This window comes from Oryctolagus cuniculus, chromosome X (assembly GCF_964237555.1).
Source record: "Oryctolagus cuniculus chromosome X, mOryCun1.1, whole genome shotgun sequence".
NCBI lineage: Eukaryota > Metazoa > Chordata > Mammalia > Lagomorpha > Leporidae > Oryctolagus > Oryctolagus cuniculus.
In genome coordinates, this window is record NC_091453.1 from 89,212,718 (window position 1) to 89,228,455 (window position 15,738).

The window sequence follows — 15,738 nt, forward strand, 5'->3', positions numbered from 1 at the left end:
GTCTCTGTCTCACTGTCCACTCTGCCTGTCCAAAAAAAAAAAAAAAAGATTTATTTATTTATTTATTTGAAAGTCAGAGTTACATTGAGAGAGAAGTAGAGGCAGAGAGACTGAGAGGTCTTCCATCTGCTGGTTCACTACCCAATTTGCCACAGTGGCCAGAACTGTGCCAATCTGAAGCCAGGAGCCAGGAGCTTCCTCCAGGTCTCCCACACGGGTGCAGGGGCCCAAGCACTTGGGCCATCTTCTACTGCTTTCCCAGGCCACAGCAGAGAGCTGGATCGGAACTGGAGCAGCTGGGACTCGAACTGGGGACCGTATGGGATGCAGGCACTGCAGGTGGCAGCTTTACCTGTTACGCCACAGCGCTGGCCCCTGATCAATTCATTTTTGGCAGTGTGCTAAGATCGTTCCATGAGGAAAGAATAGTCTTTTTCAACAAATGGTACTGGGACAACTGGGTATGTGTATGCAAAAGAATGGATTTGAACCCCTATTACACAACATAGACAAAAAATAATTCAATTGGGCTTCATTAAAATTATAAATGTGTGTGTGTGTGTGAATGTACACTATCAAGTGACTAGACACTATCAAGCTAAAAGAACCCACAAGAGGGCCAGCACTGTGGCATAGTGGTAAAGCTGTCACCTGCAGCACTGGCATATGATTTGAGTCCTGGCTGCTCCACTTCCAATATAGTTCCTTGTAGATGTGTCTGGGAAGGCAGCAAAGGATAACCCAAGTACTTGGGCCCCGGCACCCACCTGAGAGAGACCGGGATGAAGCTCCTGGATCCTGGCTTTGGCCTCGCCTAGCCTTAGCTGTCACAGCCATTTGGGGAGTAAGCCAGTAGATGGAAGATTCTCTCTCTCTCTCTTCCTATCTGCTTCTCCCTCTCTGCCTCTGCTTCTCCATCTCTGTAACTCTTTCAAATAAATAAAATAAATTTATTTTTATTTGAATTTTATTTAGTTAAAATTTATTTTATTTATTTGAAAGACAGAACTACACAGAGAGGTCGAAACAGAGAGAGAGGGAGAGGTCTTCCATCCACTGCCTCACTCTCCAAATGGCCACAACAGCAGGAGCTGAGCCAATCAGAAGCAGAAGCCAGGAGCCTCCTCTGGGTCCCCCATGTGGGTGCAAGAGCCTACGTGGGATGCCGGTACTGCAGGCCAGGGCTTTAACCTGCTGTGCCACAGTGCTGTCCCCCTAAATAAATCTTAAAAAAAAAGACAACCCACAAAACTAAGGTTTTGTAAATCATATATCTGATAATAGTCCAGCAGGCAGAATAAAGACTTCATAATTAAAAGACAACACAACTAAAGGATTATGAACAGATTTTCTCTAAGATATACAAACAACCAGTAAGAACCTGAAAAGATACTCAATACCATTAGTCATTAGGGGAATCCAAATGAAAACCAGCATGAGATACTGCTTCACATTCCACTAGAATGCCTGTAACCAAAAAGACAATACCAAGCTTGGGCAAGGATGTAGAGAAACTGGAACTTTCATAAATTGCGAGTGGAAGTGGAAAATGGTGCAGACACTCTGGAAAACATGTTGGCAGTTCCTCAAAAAGTTACATAGAGTTATCGTATGACCCAGCAATTCTATTCCTAGGGATATATTCAAGGGCATTATAAATATACAACCACATGAAAGCTTATACTTAAGTGTATATTATTCACGAAATTATACTGTTACTTATGTAGATATGATGCCAATAAAAGAAAAAAACCTTACCTGCCATTCAAATTCACTATCTGACCAATCCCAATAAGTGCTAATAGAAGAGGAGACATCACTGCAGACACTCCCCTCAGGGAATAAATCAAAAGAAGTGAAATCTTGATCATCTAATAGGGAATAGCAATCATCTTGATCTCCAACAGAAACTGATGAAAATAGCTCCTCGCTGCATTCTGAGCTGGCAACGCTTGTTCCACAAGAAGTCAGGTTCCACCTTCAAAAATACAACACAAAGGCAATCACAAGAACTACAGGATCCACACAATTTTGAGATATTAATATGCATAGTTATGAGGAATTTATTTTAGGTATGATGATACTGTGTTTATTTTAAAGGAACCCTTAGCTTTTAAAGAAATATTAAAATATTTATGAGTGAAACATGTCTGGGATTTACTTCAAAATAATAGGGAAGGTGCTGGGGTGTTTGCTAGGGTATAGATGAAGCATGAGGTCACATATGAATAATTGTTGAAGCTAGGTGATGAGTACATAGGATTCATTATGCTATTCTCTACTTTCTTAGTCATCTTAAAACAGCTATAATAAAATATTTAAAAAAAAGATATTTGAGTTAGGAATAAAACATAACCTTCATCCATAAACAATATATATATATATCATAGTGGTTATGCATAAACTCTGGAGTCTGGCTGAGTTCAAATTCTTGCTCTGTCATTTGCTAGCTATTTGATCTTAAGCAAATCAAATCCTCTGCAAACCTCCGTCCCCATTTTAAAAATGGATTTATTGTGAAGGCTACATGAGAACGCATACAAAGCACTTAGCACATCTAAAATGTGCTCAGTACATGCATCTATTCTTATCAAATTGAAAGAGGAGAGGCTAGCCATTGCAAGGCAAAGAAAAGCACCAGAAAGAATGAATGCAGGTACAAGTTCAAGAAGTTGTTTGCTATTTATGTTAATGTTGTACAGGCTCAATGCAAAGAAGTTGGAATAAAAAAGGGCTGAAGATCAAAATGGTCAATTGATCCATTACCCAACAAGAACTTATCCATAACATTTTGTTATCTTTTTCTATGTGCATTTGTATTTTTTTTCAGAATCAACATTCACTTTGAGTATCTATATTTCAGTATCCTTCTTTTTTCACTGAATATTTTCCTAAGCACATGCTGAGTATGCCTAATCTGAAATGTTCTGGATTAGAGATGCTTTGGATTTCTGATTTCTAATTTTTTAATTTAGATTTGGAATATTAGCACATACATTGAGTTATCTTGGGGATGAGACCCAAGACTAAAGACAAAATTCATTTATGTTTCATAATATCTTATACACATAGCTAAAAGTAATTTTACACAATATTTTGACTGCACATATCACATGAAGTCAGCCGCAGAATTTCCCACTTGTGTCATGATTGCCCTCAAAAAGTTTCAGATTTTGGAGCATTTTAGATTTCAGGTTGTTTTTTTTTTTTTTTTATTTTGACAGGCAGAGTTAGACAGTGAGAGAGAGAGACACAGAGAGAGAAAGGTCTTCCTTCTTCCGTTGGTTCACCCTCCAAATGGCCACTGCGGCCAGCACGCAGCGCAGATCCGAAGCCAGGAGCCAGGTGCTTCCTCCTGGTCTCCCACGCAGGTGCAGGGACCCAAGCACTTGGGCCATCCTCAACTGCCTTCCCAGGCTACAGCAGAGAGCTGGACTGGAAGAGGAGCAACCGGGACAGAATCCAGCGCCCTGACCAGGACTAAAACCCGGGGTGCCGGCGCTGCAGGTGGAGGATTAGCCTAGTGAGCAGTGGCGCTGGCAGATTTCAGGTTTTTTAAACAGGTATGCTCAATCTTTATATTACCTGAAGCCGTTTTACTACTGTGAATAGTCCACTGATTGAATATATCCTAGTTAATCCTATTCTCTCAACAACAGATATATAGGCTGTTTCCATTTTTTTGTATTAAAAATAATACTGAGGCCAGCGCTGCGGCTCACTAGGCTAATCCTCAGCCTGCGGTGCCGGCACACCGGGTTCTAGTCCCGGTAGGGGCACCGGATTCTGTCCCAGTCGCTCCTCTTCCAGTCCAGCTCTCTGCCATGGTCTGGGAAGGCAGTGGAGGATGGCCCAAGTCCTTGGGCCCTGCACCCACATGGGAGACTGGGAGGAAGCATCTGGCTCCTGGCTTCGGATCGGCGCAGCGCTCGAGGCCACAATGCACTGGCCATAGCGGCCACTTGAGGGGTGAACCAACAGAAAAAGGAAGACCTTTCTCTCTGTCTCTCTCTCTCAGTGTCTAACTCTGCCTGTCAAAAAAAAAAAAATTTTAAATAATAATACTGAGATAAGACATTTTGTTAATAATTATTTATCCAAACATGAATTCTCTCAGGATAGATTGCTTGAAAAGTAAACAGAGTCAAAGAATCTGAATGCTTCTAAGAGTCATATACTGTTCTGAAAGGTCATACCAATACACCCTCCCTAAGGCAAGTCAGAAAAGTGTTCATCTCTCCACACCTTAACAGCACTGAAATTTTTATTTAAAATTTGTTAATCTGCTGGCGCCGTGGCTCACTAGGCTAATCCTCAGCCTTGCGGCGCTGGCACACAGGGTTCTAGTCCCGGTTGCCCCTCTTCCAGGCCAGCTCTCTGCTGTGGCCAGGGAGTGCAGTGGAGGATGGCCCAGGTGCTTGGGCCCTGCACCCCATGGGAGACCAGGAAAAGCACCTGGCTCCTGGCTCCTGCCATCGGATCAGCGCGGTGCGCCGGCCGCAACGCGCTGGCCGCGGCGGCCATTGGAGGGTGAACCAACGGCAAAGGAAGACCTTTCTCTGTCTCTCTCTCTCTCACTGTCCACTCTGCCTGTTAAAAAATAAAAAAAAAAATAAAAAATAAAAAAAAAGAAAATTTGTTAATCTATCTGATAGGACAGAAAGATTTCATATCGTTTTATTTCATTGATTAATAGCAAGATCAGAATTTAAAATGTTCATTAGCTATTTTGCTCAGTGTTTTCTATGTATGAATGTTCTCCTTATTGATTTTGTAAGAGCTCTTTATGCACTAAGGTCATATACATTTTGCCTACAGTACTTGTTGCAGGGATTTCTCATGTTTTATTTTTTTGGTTTTGAAATATTTCAGTTTTCTCTTGTAAATTTCCACTAGGTACAGACTGTTAATGAGATAATCTTTACTGCTTTGCCAGTAGCATAGGGAATTAATCCTGAAGATATTGATTTAGTGTTTCCGATACTAATAAGCTACTGAAATGACTTCCTGAAGAAAATCCTCTTATTTCTCCATTATTAGGTTGTTTCTCATCCTTCATTAAATCCGGGGGTTTTTTTAATGATTTTTTTTGAACTTCCTCCTTTCTATTTTATATGGCTAATCCAAACTCAGAAGTTCTTGGTTTACAAAATTAGGATGACACAAAAAATTTTGTGGTACCTTTTCCTTTTAGTTGAAGGTGGAGAATTTCAAAGCATTGAGACACATATACAAAATTATTATAATTCTGTTAACAAAAAGCAGATGTTAATAAATTTTTATAAATAGATAATCTAAAACTCATCTGAAAATCCTAGAATACTTTTTTTTTCATATGCTTGCTAGGTGGGCAGTAACTGAACTTAAAAAAAAAATAACCGATTGAGCAGAATTAGGCAAACTGTCCAGGTCTTGCATTAAAAGCTATGAACAGCAATCAAAAGTTCTGTCCTAGACATAGTAAACCATAGCCACATTGTGTCTTGAGCTAATACTTTTCCTGACTTCAAATTCCAAATGAGTCTTTTCCCCTTTATTTGTTCACCATTCCACAAACATTTATTCAGTATCTTCTATGCGTCAAATACTATGTACCATGCTAGGAAAAACTGTTAGATAATTATTTTTAATTAGAATTTCTTTTCAGCTCCACTGACAAAGGAGTCATACATTTGCTTTTTTTTCCCCTCTCATCTTAGGGCAAAATCAGTATGTCCCTTATTTTTTCAGATTTGTAACTATGTAAGATTCTAGAATGTTCTCAAAAGCCTTTAATTTTTAATGATCTGTGCCAATCAAACTAGGTTCACCCTTCAAATAGTTTGCCAAATAGAAAGAATGTTTTTTACTATTAAATATTTTTAAAAATTTTAGTTCTTCCAACTTGCAAATATTAATTACTATTTCCAGGCAGTGTAGAAAAGAACAAACTAGGAAGTATCTTTATCCATTGCTGGTGGAAATGTAAGCTGACATAATTTTTCTGAAATGCAATTTGGTAGTATATATATATCAAGAACTTTAAAATGGTTCACTCATTAGGAGTCAGTAATTTCCCTTCTAGGAATCTATTCCCTCCCTTAAACAGCAATTTGAAAAAAAAAAAAAAAGATGTATGTACAAACACATTCAAATGGTATTATTTATAATAATCAAAAGGGGAAAATAAAGGCCTCCAAACCCTGGGGAATAATTCTGTGATACAGCTGAATGATGGACTTCATAATCATGAAAAAAAATCATAGTTTCAGAATATTGAGTGAAAAGGAAAACACTCAACATTATGAGCAAAAATAAGCAGGTCACAAATTATATATATACAGTCTGATCTTGATTTTTAAAAATTCTATAGGACTCAGAACATTAAAAGAAATAGCATCAAAATGTTGAGAGTATTTACTTTTGGGGAAAGGGATCATGAGTAGTAGCCTTGAAAGCCTTTTATATGTCCACAATTTTATATATTGATATTTTACAATAAAAATCTAAATGTGATTCACTTAGATGGTTCCATCAGTTTCAAACTTACAATGAGTATCCACTGTGTGCTTACCATTGAACTCTCCAAGTTTGTATACCCTCACATCTTATTCCACCAAGAAAAATCTGCCTAGCACTGCTTCTACCTAAAAACTATAACATTATTCTCAGAGAAGACTTTCTTTCACATCTTAAAAGTGTTGAAAGAAATCCCAATGAAATTATGTTTAACTCAATAACTAGGCTTGCTGCCCACATTTTAATTAAATAGTAAAGCCAAGAACATTTCTCTGCGAGGCTTTTCAGCAAGAAGACACAGACTAAGGACTTTCAGTGGTATTTTGGTAATCATTTAAATGTTAAAATTAAGAAAAGCATGGACACCTTCCTCTGCAGCCCCTGCTCCTTTCAAGATGACCTAACCATCCCCTCTCACAATGGGAATCCAGAAAATGAGGACTACTGAGTAAAATCTCAACAGTCAAGTCGAGAAATGTCATTCCGGATCCATGCTATGCAATTATTCTCAGGGAACAGCCCCCCACCATTTCACTGACTCCCTGCCATAACCCCCATACAGCCACCATGACTTCTGCAACCTCTCTCTTAGAGCCCAACATGCCAGCAGGGTTTCAGGCTAGCACAGGTGACAATAACCCCCTACCCTCATCCCAGCTACCTCAACTGTCATGAGGCCATTATCCATCATTCTACCCACTCTACTGTCCTGGAAGTAACCTTCTATGTCTTTTCTAAGGCTAATCCTTTCACATGAGCTTCTGAGTATATCCCCCCCTCCCATCTCCCCTCATCCCATCTTGTATTTTTCAACTGCTCCTTTTCCTGTAGTCTGCTTCCAAGAAGCTAAAATCTCTATTCTTAGAATATAGAAATTCAAATGAAGCAAAAACCAAGTGAAGAAATTTTCACTTCCCTTCCAAATTATCATATCTCCTCCTTCTTTTCTGTTAAATTTATTGAAAAATTTCTAGTCTTTTCAACCTGTGGAACTCATGGTTCCACTCCTATCATGCTAAAGGAATTTCTGTTGATTACTCCTTAGTCTATATATCTAGCCTAGACATTCTGTCAAAGCCTGACCTTCATTCTCAATTTGTTTCAACAAGTTCCCAAATCAGATTCTATCAACATGGCTCTCTCACCTGGAACCCACGGCTCTTTTTGCACTTCCAGTTCTATATCTAGATAATAAACTGTGGGTGGCACCAGAGGCTCACAAGAGTCTAGGGGTTTTTCTCTATAATGGTGATTGAAAACAGAGTTCTAAAATCACAAAATGGAATAACTGATTTATACAATAGTTCATTTCATAGCCTGCCTATACAAAACTAAGGCACTGTCCTCCACACTTTTCACAATTGTTCAATGTCAAGGTAATGATACACACATGAAAGAAGAAGAACACTTCTCTAATTCATGTTAATCTCTGTCATCTCACAGTTTAATCACAGGATTTACAAATGTTGTTATAGTTTTCCAACTTTATAAATATCTTTTTTAAAAATTATTTTATAATTGAAAGGCAGAGAGAGACTGATTTTTCTTCTGTTGGTCCACTTCCCAAATGCTCACAAAAGCTGCAGCTTGACCAAGCTGAAGCCAGGAGACTGGAATTCCTTCCAAGTCTCCCATGTGGGCAGCAGGGACCTAACTGAGCCATCATCCTCTGCCTCCCATGGTACACATCAGAAGGAACCTGAATTCAAAGTGGAGGCAGAGGCAGGACTCAATCCTAGGCACATGCAAGGGATATGGGACTCAGGTGTCCCAAGTGGCACCTTTATTGCTTTGCCAAATGTCTGCCCCTATATGACATCATTTGTGGTTATGATGGTGCTTGTAGGAGACATGGCTACTGTGAAAAAAACAAGTCCTGACTGAAGTGCCTGGAGAAAACTATTTACATCAGAAAAATGTTATCCCCCAAGCCAAAAAGAAAAGTTTTAAATACTAAATATATTCCACATTGACATTTCAATTTTGTTTGGTCAAAAAGATTATTAATATTTAATATTTATTAACAACTGAAATTTATTCTGTTTTCCTAAAGTTCTAGATAAAACCAACTTGGCAATACTATCCTAAAAAGCACTCCTAGGAACGTGTAAGTTCTTAGGAAACTGGCTGTGGCCCTGTAGTGTATTTCCTACTGAACCTGTACCAGTGACACACCAATGTACATCACAGAGGACTCTATTCTGAACACACATGCATTGAACTTCAGGGGTCAGGAGCCATTAGTGAGTATTAGTGCTGTGGCTCTCTTGGTTAATGAAGATTGCAGATATAGCCCAGAGTATAACAGAAACAAAATTGTCATCATCACAAAGCCCTTATCAAGAACACTCCTTAAATATCCTAGTCCACACTTTTCTTACAACGTAACAAGAAGGAAGCAAAATTAAGGTAAACCACTTACCTACCATTAACAAGATTTCTACTTTCAATGAAATTTGTTTTGCAGTGACTAAACTCAAGGCAGAATTTCAGACAGACCTCCACTATTCAGATCTGATTTGGGGATTGTTACTTGAACAGGTGAATGATGTGATGTGAAGGACAAAAATGAGACATATATCTCAAAAAAAAAAAACTCTCTAAACTTAATGTTGCTCACATATATGATTTAGCTATTTGCTTCTCCCAGAAAAGAAATGGCTGAAAGCATATGGTCCTCTCAAAAGCCATCTTGAGAAGGAGTAAGAAGGCAGAAAATTCCAGAAGGAGAAAAGATATAAAAAGCAGGATAGCCTAGGGCAGTAACATCAAATCCTGTAAATACTGCTAATTCAGCTTCCCATTCTCTGGTGAAAGGATAGAGACCATTAGATTCCCTGCTGCCATTCAAAGCCTTGTGAAAAATCGGGTAGGAGGAAGATTTTAAAAAAGTAGTCAGTTTCAGCTCTCTGCTGTGGCCTGGGAAAGCAGTAGAAGATGTCCCAAGTCCTTGGGCCCTTGCACCTGTGTGGGAGACCCGGAAGAAGCTCCTGGCTTCGGATCTGCGCAGCTCCGGCCATAGCAGCCAATTGGGGAGTGAACCACTGGATGGAAGACCTCTCTCTGCCTCTCCTCTCTCTGTGTAACTCTGACTTTCAAATAAATAAATAAATCTTTAAAAAAAAAAGTACTATCTAGGAAAAATATTGACTTGACTTGAAAAAACTGGAGCTTTACAGGAACCTCCCCCTCCACCTTCACTGCCCCATTCTGGAAAAAAATTAGCCTTGACCTACCACAGTTGTCAAGAAAAGAGGAAGAAAACACAAGGGAAAAATGGGGAGGAGTAGGAGGAACGGAACAAGCTGTAAAAAAAAAAAAGAAACAAAAAACCAAACCACGTTATCATTCTCATCGCTTCACTCCCCATTACCTCCACCAGTTCTGGCAGTCCTCACCCTCAACCTCCATCTCCATGCCCTCGCCCTCACCACCAGAGCAAGCCAATTCTGGAATCATTTAAATCACTTTTCCTGTGTATGGGACTTGGCTGTAACCCTGTAAAATCTGAATACCAAATATGTGCAAAGGTATTCTTTTTTATTAGGACAGTTTAGTTCACAAATATGTTAACATTTATGTGACAGGGACATCCTAGATTCAATAGGCTTCTGTGAGTTAGTCTAAGAACCTATAAGGACCACTCCTAACATCAGACCCATTAGTTTTGTTCCAAGTTTCATCACTGGCTTCATAGAACAGTCTAGGCCTGACTAGGTTTTATGACCTTCAACTCAGTCTTTTCTCTCTGGGCCTCAGTTTCTTCAGTTTTGCAATGAGGATTTGGAATAGCTGTAACACATCTGTCACTTCTTTTAGAACATATTACACTGCTGTTCTGTTTCCAAAGAGACTACATAAGTTTGTTTTAGGTTAGAATACTTTATACAGACCTGTACCTGGTAAAACTCAATAAATTTGTAAAATGACTTAAGGAGTAGGATGGGGGAAAATATGCAAGATAATAAAATGTAGGAGGATCTGATCATACTCATAGCAGTAAACTCAGATCAAAAATCAGAACTAAACTCCTTCGTTTCTCTCTCCAGTGCTTTCCATAGCTGAACCCCTCTCCTAGTCCTTGGAGCACATACTCTCTCAGTCCCGTGAATACATTTCTCAAATACCCACCTATATTAAAAGTTGAGGCTATATCTAAAACATCTTTAAATCCCCCATAACATCTGCCACTAATTGCTCACATGAGAGAATTCTCCAGAAAACTACCATGCAATAAAACCAGTCAGGAGGAGATGGACCCTGTGAATAAATCTGTGTAAGTTCAATCTAAACCTTGTTCTGTTTGCCTCTCACTCCATAAACACACACTGGGGGAGCAAACCAAAAGGTATGTTACATGAAAGAATCTTCCAGATTTAAGCTTCAACACTTCAGCAGGGCCTAAAGCCCCTAAGGCTAAGAGTTCATAAAGGAAAGAGGGAAACAAAATTGACTTGTTTCCTGGGGGTGGGGAGTAGGGCTGAAAGAAGGCAGGTTAAAAACAGGGAAAGTTCTAGCTTCATAAGTGCCACCTTTCAAAAGACCCACGGACTGACTTGGAGTCATTCCGAAAGCCGCTCTGCAGCTCACCGGAAATGGAAGGGGTTAAACTTTTGCAGATGGATGGGGAACGGGAAGTCTCTAAAAATCAAGGGTGAAGGTGTGGGACTCACAGGGGATAGAGGTGGAGGAAAGAGGGGAGAAGGTGAAGGGTGAAGAGAGGCGATAGGGAAGGGAGGAGTCGCGACAGCCAGAAGACGAATGGGGAAAACAGAAAGAGTAAGCTGCCGGTAGAAAGGAAAACCGGAGGGCAGGGGTGAAAATAAGGAGGAGGAACAGGGAAACAGGGAAGGAGCCCGGGAATGAGCGCTGGTCCAAGGAAGGTGGGGGAGGGGGCGGTCAGAGACACAGCCTTGGGCGAAGTACTGGGAACTGGGAGGCGGGGGGGGGGGGGGGTCCCGTCCGTTCTGCAGCCAAGAGGCAGGGGTTTGGGAAATGAACCCTTGCCCTCAGCGACGGTTCGTACCTGTTGGTATGGAAGCGGTGGAGGGGGTCGGTGCGGTGGCAGGACGACAGCTGGCAGCCAAAGTCGCTGATGTCCAGGCATCCCGGCTCCTCGCTGGGGCAGGTGCTCACCCCGCGAGGGGGTCCCAAGAGCGGGAAGGGTTCCTCAGGGGTTAGAAACTTCTCGTACGAAGTGGTGGCCGATGCCTCGTCGGACATGGTTGGACACGGCCTGGCTCGAGCTCCCTCTCTGACTCTGGGCTTCTCCCGCGCCCGCCCCCTGCCCCCACTCTAACCTGCCCGGTGTCGCCGCCGCTCCCGGGTGTGCCCGCCGCAGCTCACTGGCAGGCTGAGGGCCCCGGCCCGCCGCTGCCCGAGCTGTGCGAGGCCAGCGAAGACGCCGGTAGAGGACACAAGCAGCCCGCCGGCCACCGAGTCAGCGCCACAGTGGCCTCTGCAGCCGCCGCCGCCACTGCCCGCCCTAGCCCTTCACAGCCGCCCCGCCCTGTCCGGCCCGCCCCGCCCACTGCGCTCCCGGCTCGCTACTGCTGCAGTCAGCCCCGCGCCAGCCAGGAGGGGAAGGGCGGTGGGGAACCGCTCCGTGTGCCCCCTGCTGGAGCGGAGGAGGAACTGAACCTCCGTCCGCCGCAGCCTCGCTCCCTAGGCCCTGCCCACCCCGCCCTTCCTGCAACAAATCAGGGATTCCGGGCGTTGGAAAGGCCGGGCACCTCCGTCCAACCTCCTCCGCTTTCTCGCTCGCTTAGGATTACTAAAGGAGCAACCCCAGCCCCAGGAAAAGGGACTTGGCCAAGGTCATACTGCTGGTGCGTGCGAAAGAATCCAGATGTGTTAATTCGCAGCATACTCGATCCCCCTGTCCCAATTCAACAAGTATTTATTGAGCTCCCTGCAGTGTGTGCGTCCAGCACTGTGTAGTGAGCTCTAGGGGCGATAGAGCAAGTAGAAAAATAGTCCCTGCCTCACCCTTGATCACCTAACTCCAAGAACACCACACTACAGCCAGCAGGCTACTCAGAGCTGCTGGACACGCAGTGTTCTTTTGTGCTCTGTGCTTTCCTGGCATTATGCGCTCTGATTGGAATGCCTTGCCTTTTCTCTCAAGCTAATCCTTAAAGCCTCAGCTCAAATGTTACCTCTTCTGTGAAGCCTTCCCTGACTCACGAAGGGGACTTAAGCACTCCCTCCTAATAACTCTCTGCTCACCCCTGAAAATAAGCTACGGAGTTGTTCAACATAAATCAACTTGTCATATACTGTTCTTTCTTCCTATCACTTCTTTTCTCTGTATTCTACACAAATGATTCCAGATCTTGGATGTGTAAAATTTTAAACTTATATTTGGAGGAAAACCCAAGATTGCCGATTTTTTATTTGCCAAATGAAGACAACCTTTTAGATTAACGACTATTTTATAAAAGGAAGCACCTTTTCATGTAAAATTATCTATTTATTTATTTATTTATTTATTTCACAGGCAGAGTTAGACAGTGAGAGAGAGAGACAGAGAAAGGTCTTCCTTCCATTGGTTCACCCCCCAAATGGCTGCTATGGCCTGCATGCTGCACTGATCCGAAGCCAGGAGCCAGGTGCTTCCTCCTGGTCTCCCATGCAGGTGCAGGGCCCAAGCACTTGGGCCATCCTCCACTGCCTTCCCGGGCCACAGCAGAGAGCTGGCCTGGAAGAGAAGCAACCTGGACAGAATCCGGCGCCCCGACGGGGACTAGAACCCAGTGTGCCGGCGCCGCAGGTGGAGGATTTGCCAAGTGAGCCACGGCGCTGGCCTTTCATGTAAAATTATAAGGATATAGTCTTCAATTAGCAGTACTCTTTGCATTAAATATATTTGGCTTCATGTAAGAACTCATTACACTGATCCTTGAGTGTTAGTTGGAAAGAAGGGGTAAGAATTCAGGAGGAAGAGGGGAAAGTGGGAAGAAGAATTATCACACAAACAAGCCCCAATGAGTTTTAAACCCTGCCTTGCCCTGTGCAACTTACAATGAAAACAATTCTTCAGAGACTCCTTTAAAATTTATATATACAGTTGTTCCTCAGTATCACAGAGCTTTTATTCCAGGACCCCTGAAGATACAAAAATCTATAAATGCTCTGGACTTTCATATAAAATGGCATAGTGTTTGTACATAATCTGTATATGGCCTCCCATGTACTATAAATCATGTCTAGATTATTTATGCTTGCTAATACAATGTAAATGCTACGTGAATAGTTGTCATGGTGTATTGTTTAGGGAATAATGACAAGAAAAGAGTCTGTATGTATTCAGTACAGATGCAATTCTTTTCAAATATTTTCCATCTGTATTGGAAATTGCTATGTGGAACCTATAGATACAGAGGTTCAACTGTATTATCTTGCTTTAGTTCTTTGGTTGCCTGCTGTGCGTATTCTTGCTTTTGTTCATTTGTAGAGCAAGAAGGTGTGTTGCATTGTGAATGTGGCCTTCAAAAATCAACCATTCACTACTATCTAGTGGGTTTGTCCAATTTAAAAATTGGGAAGTGAAGGTGGGGATGGTTTGACCTAGGATCCCCAGTGCACCATCCCCAGGGCCCTGAGGTTAAACTGCCCATGGCTTAGTCCCCACAAACAAAGAGACTCAATTGTCTAAATGAAACAAGAGTCATGTACTGCATGATAATGTAGGTACTCAGGTAACAGCACCAGAAACTGTTAATAAGAAGCTAACAAAACAGTCTAAATATACACACATTTTACACATACTCTAAGAAGCAGGTGTTTTTCAAGCTGGAGCCTAATGACAGAGTCTGCAAGTTTTCTACAAGTATGTTTTATTTTTGCATTTAATTTTAAGCATATTCTGGAGTATCTGGATGACCTCATGATGACTAACTGCTGTCACATAATTAGGACATGTATTTAAGTCTGTTTTTACAATCAAGTTGGCACAAGGTAATACTACTTTAATTGTCATGAGCTAGTGAGAAAATAAATGAAGCGAACCTCATACTTTACAGCTGGCTATCTAAATGAAGGTTTGCTTAGTTTTTTTAAAAAAATAAGTGGTCCGGAAGTGAAAGCCAAGAATATATGTCCGCTACTAGGTAGTATGTTTGGTATTAATATGACAGTAATTCATATACTATGTGCACTATATGTATAATGCTCACTCAAATTGTGTATTTTATATATATATATAAGTTCTTAATCATTAGGGATTGATGACTATAGTGCATCTTGCTTTCTTACCTTAGTTTACTTGGCTTGTCCCTTGGCTGTGCCTCATTATGAATGGATTTACCCAATTCATTCCCCCCTTTCATTCCCCACTAAGATTTCTATTTCTATTTCCCTGAAAATGTGGGTAGAGTAGTTTCCCCATCTTCTCTGAAGGTCTGATCCCGGGAGGAAACCCTGGTTTAATCTGCCTGGAATTCTTTTGGATGTATAATTTACCTACCAGGTACCAGGGAGCTGATAGGCTGCAAGAAGGTTGTGAAGAGACTGAATGGTATTGACAATTGTCAACCAACCTTTCTCATTTGGTTTACTTTTGGACATAAATATATTGGATCTGACCCAATGATTGGTTATATAACTGTTGTAATTTTTTCATGTGATTGATGGGTGCAAAGTTTGTGTGTGTGTGTGTGTGTGTGTGTGTGTGATTAGCTACTCAAATATCAACATAATCTACAAATAAAACAGAGATTGAGCCTATTGCTTACTGTGGCAAAGGAGGACACCACTTCCATAAGCATGGGCAGTGTTTCAGAGGGTAAAGGTAAGGGTAGAGTTTATTAATAGTTGGAAGCCTGGCTTAAAGTGGGTTATACATTATCAGTCCATTGACTTTCTTCTTCAACATTGTGCTGTCCTAGGTCTTTTTCTTCTCCATACAAGCTTTAGAATCAATTTGTTGATATCTATAACATAAATTTCTGGGCATTTGGGATTGAATTGAACCTATAGGTCAAGTTGGGAAGAAGTGAGATCTTCACAATATTCTTACTATCCATGGACATGGAATCCTCCCCCATGTATTTAGTACTTTGATTTCTTTCATCAGACTCCATAGTTTTTCTCATATCAATTTTGTACATATATTGTTAGGTTTGTACTCAAGCATTTCTTTTTGTTTCTCTTTGGGTCATTTTGATATATGAGAGGTCTTCAAAAAGTTCACAGAAAATGTCCATTGTGTTTTAACTCTATTTTCCATGAACTTTTTGA

At 41.4% G+C, this 15,738-nt stretch overlaps 1 protein-coding gene across 2 annotated transcripts in view; it reads right to left on the minus strand.

Moving 5' to 3' along the window:
• FAM199X (family with sequence similarity 199, X-linked) overlaps nucleotides 1–12,013 on the minus strand; it is a 30,081-nt gene extending 18,068 nt beyond the window's left edge. For both annotated transcript variants that reach the window (XM_008272824.4, XM_002720169.5), the window contains exons 1-2: nucleotides 11,525–12,013; nucleotides 1,759–1,978 (exon numbers count right to left, since the gene is read on the minus strand). In XM_008272824.4, coding sequence (XP_008271046.1) covers nucleotides 1,759–1,978; nucleotides 11,525–11,721 — 417 coding nt within the window. In that variant the 5' untranslated portion in view covers nucleotides 11,722–12,013. The remainder of the gene's footprint in view (nucleotides 1–1,758; nucleotides 1,979–11,524) is intronic.
• Between the last annotated feature and the right edge of the window lie 3,725 nt (nucleotides 12,014–15,738).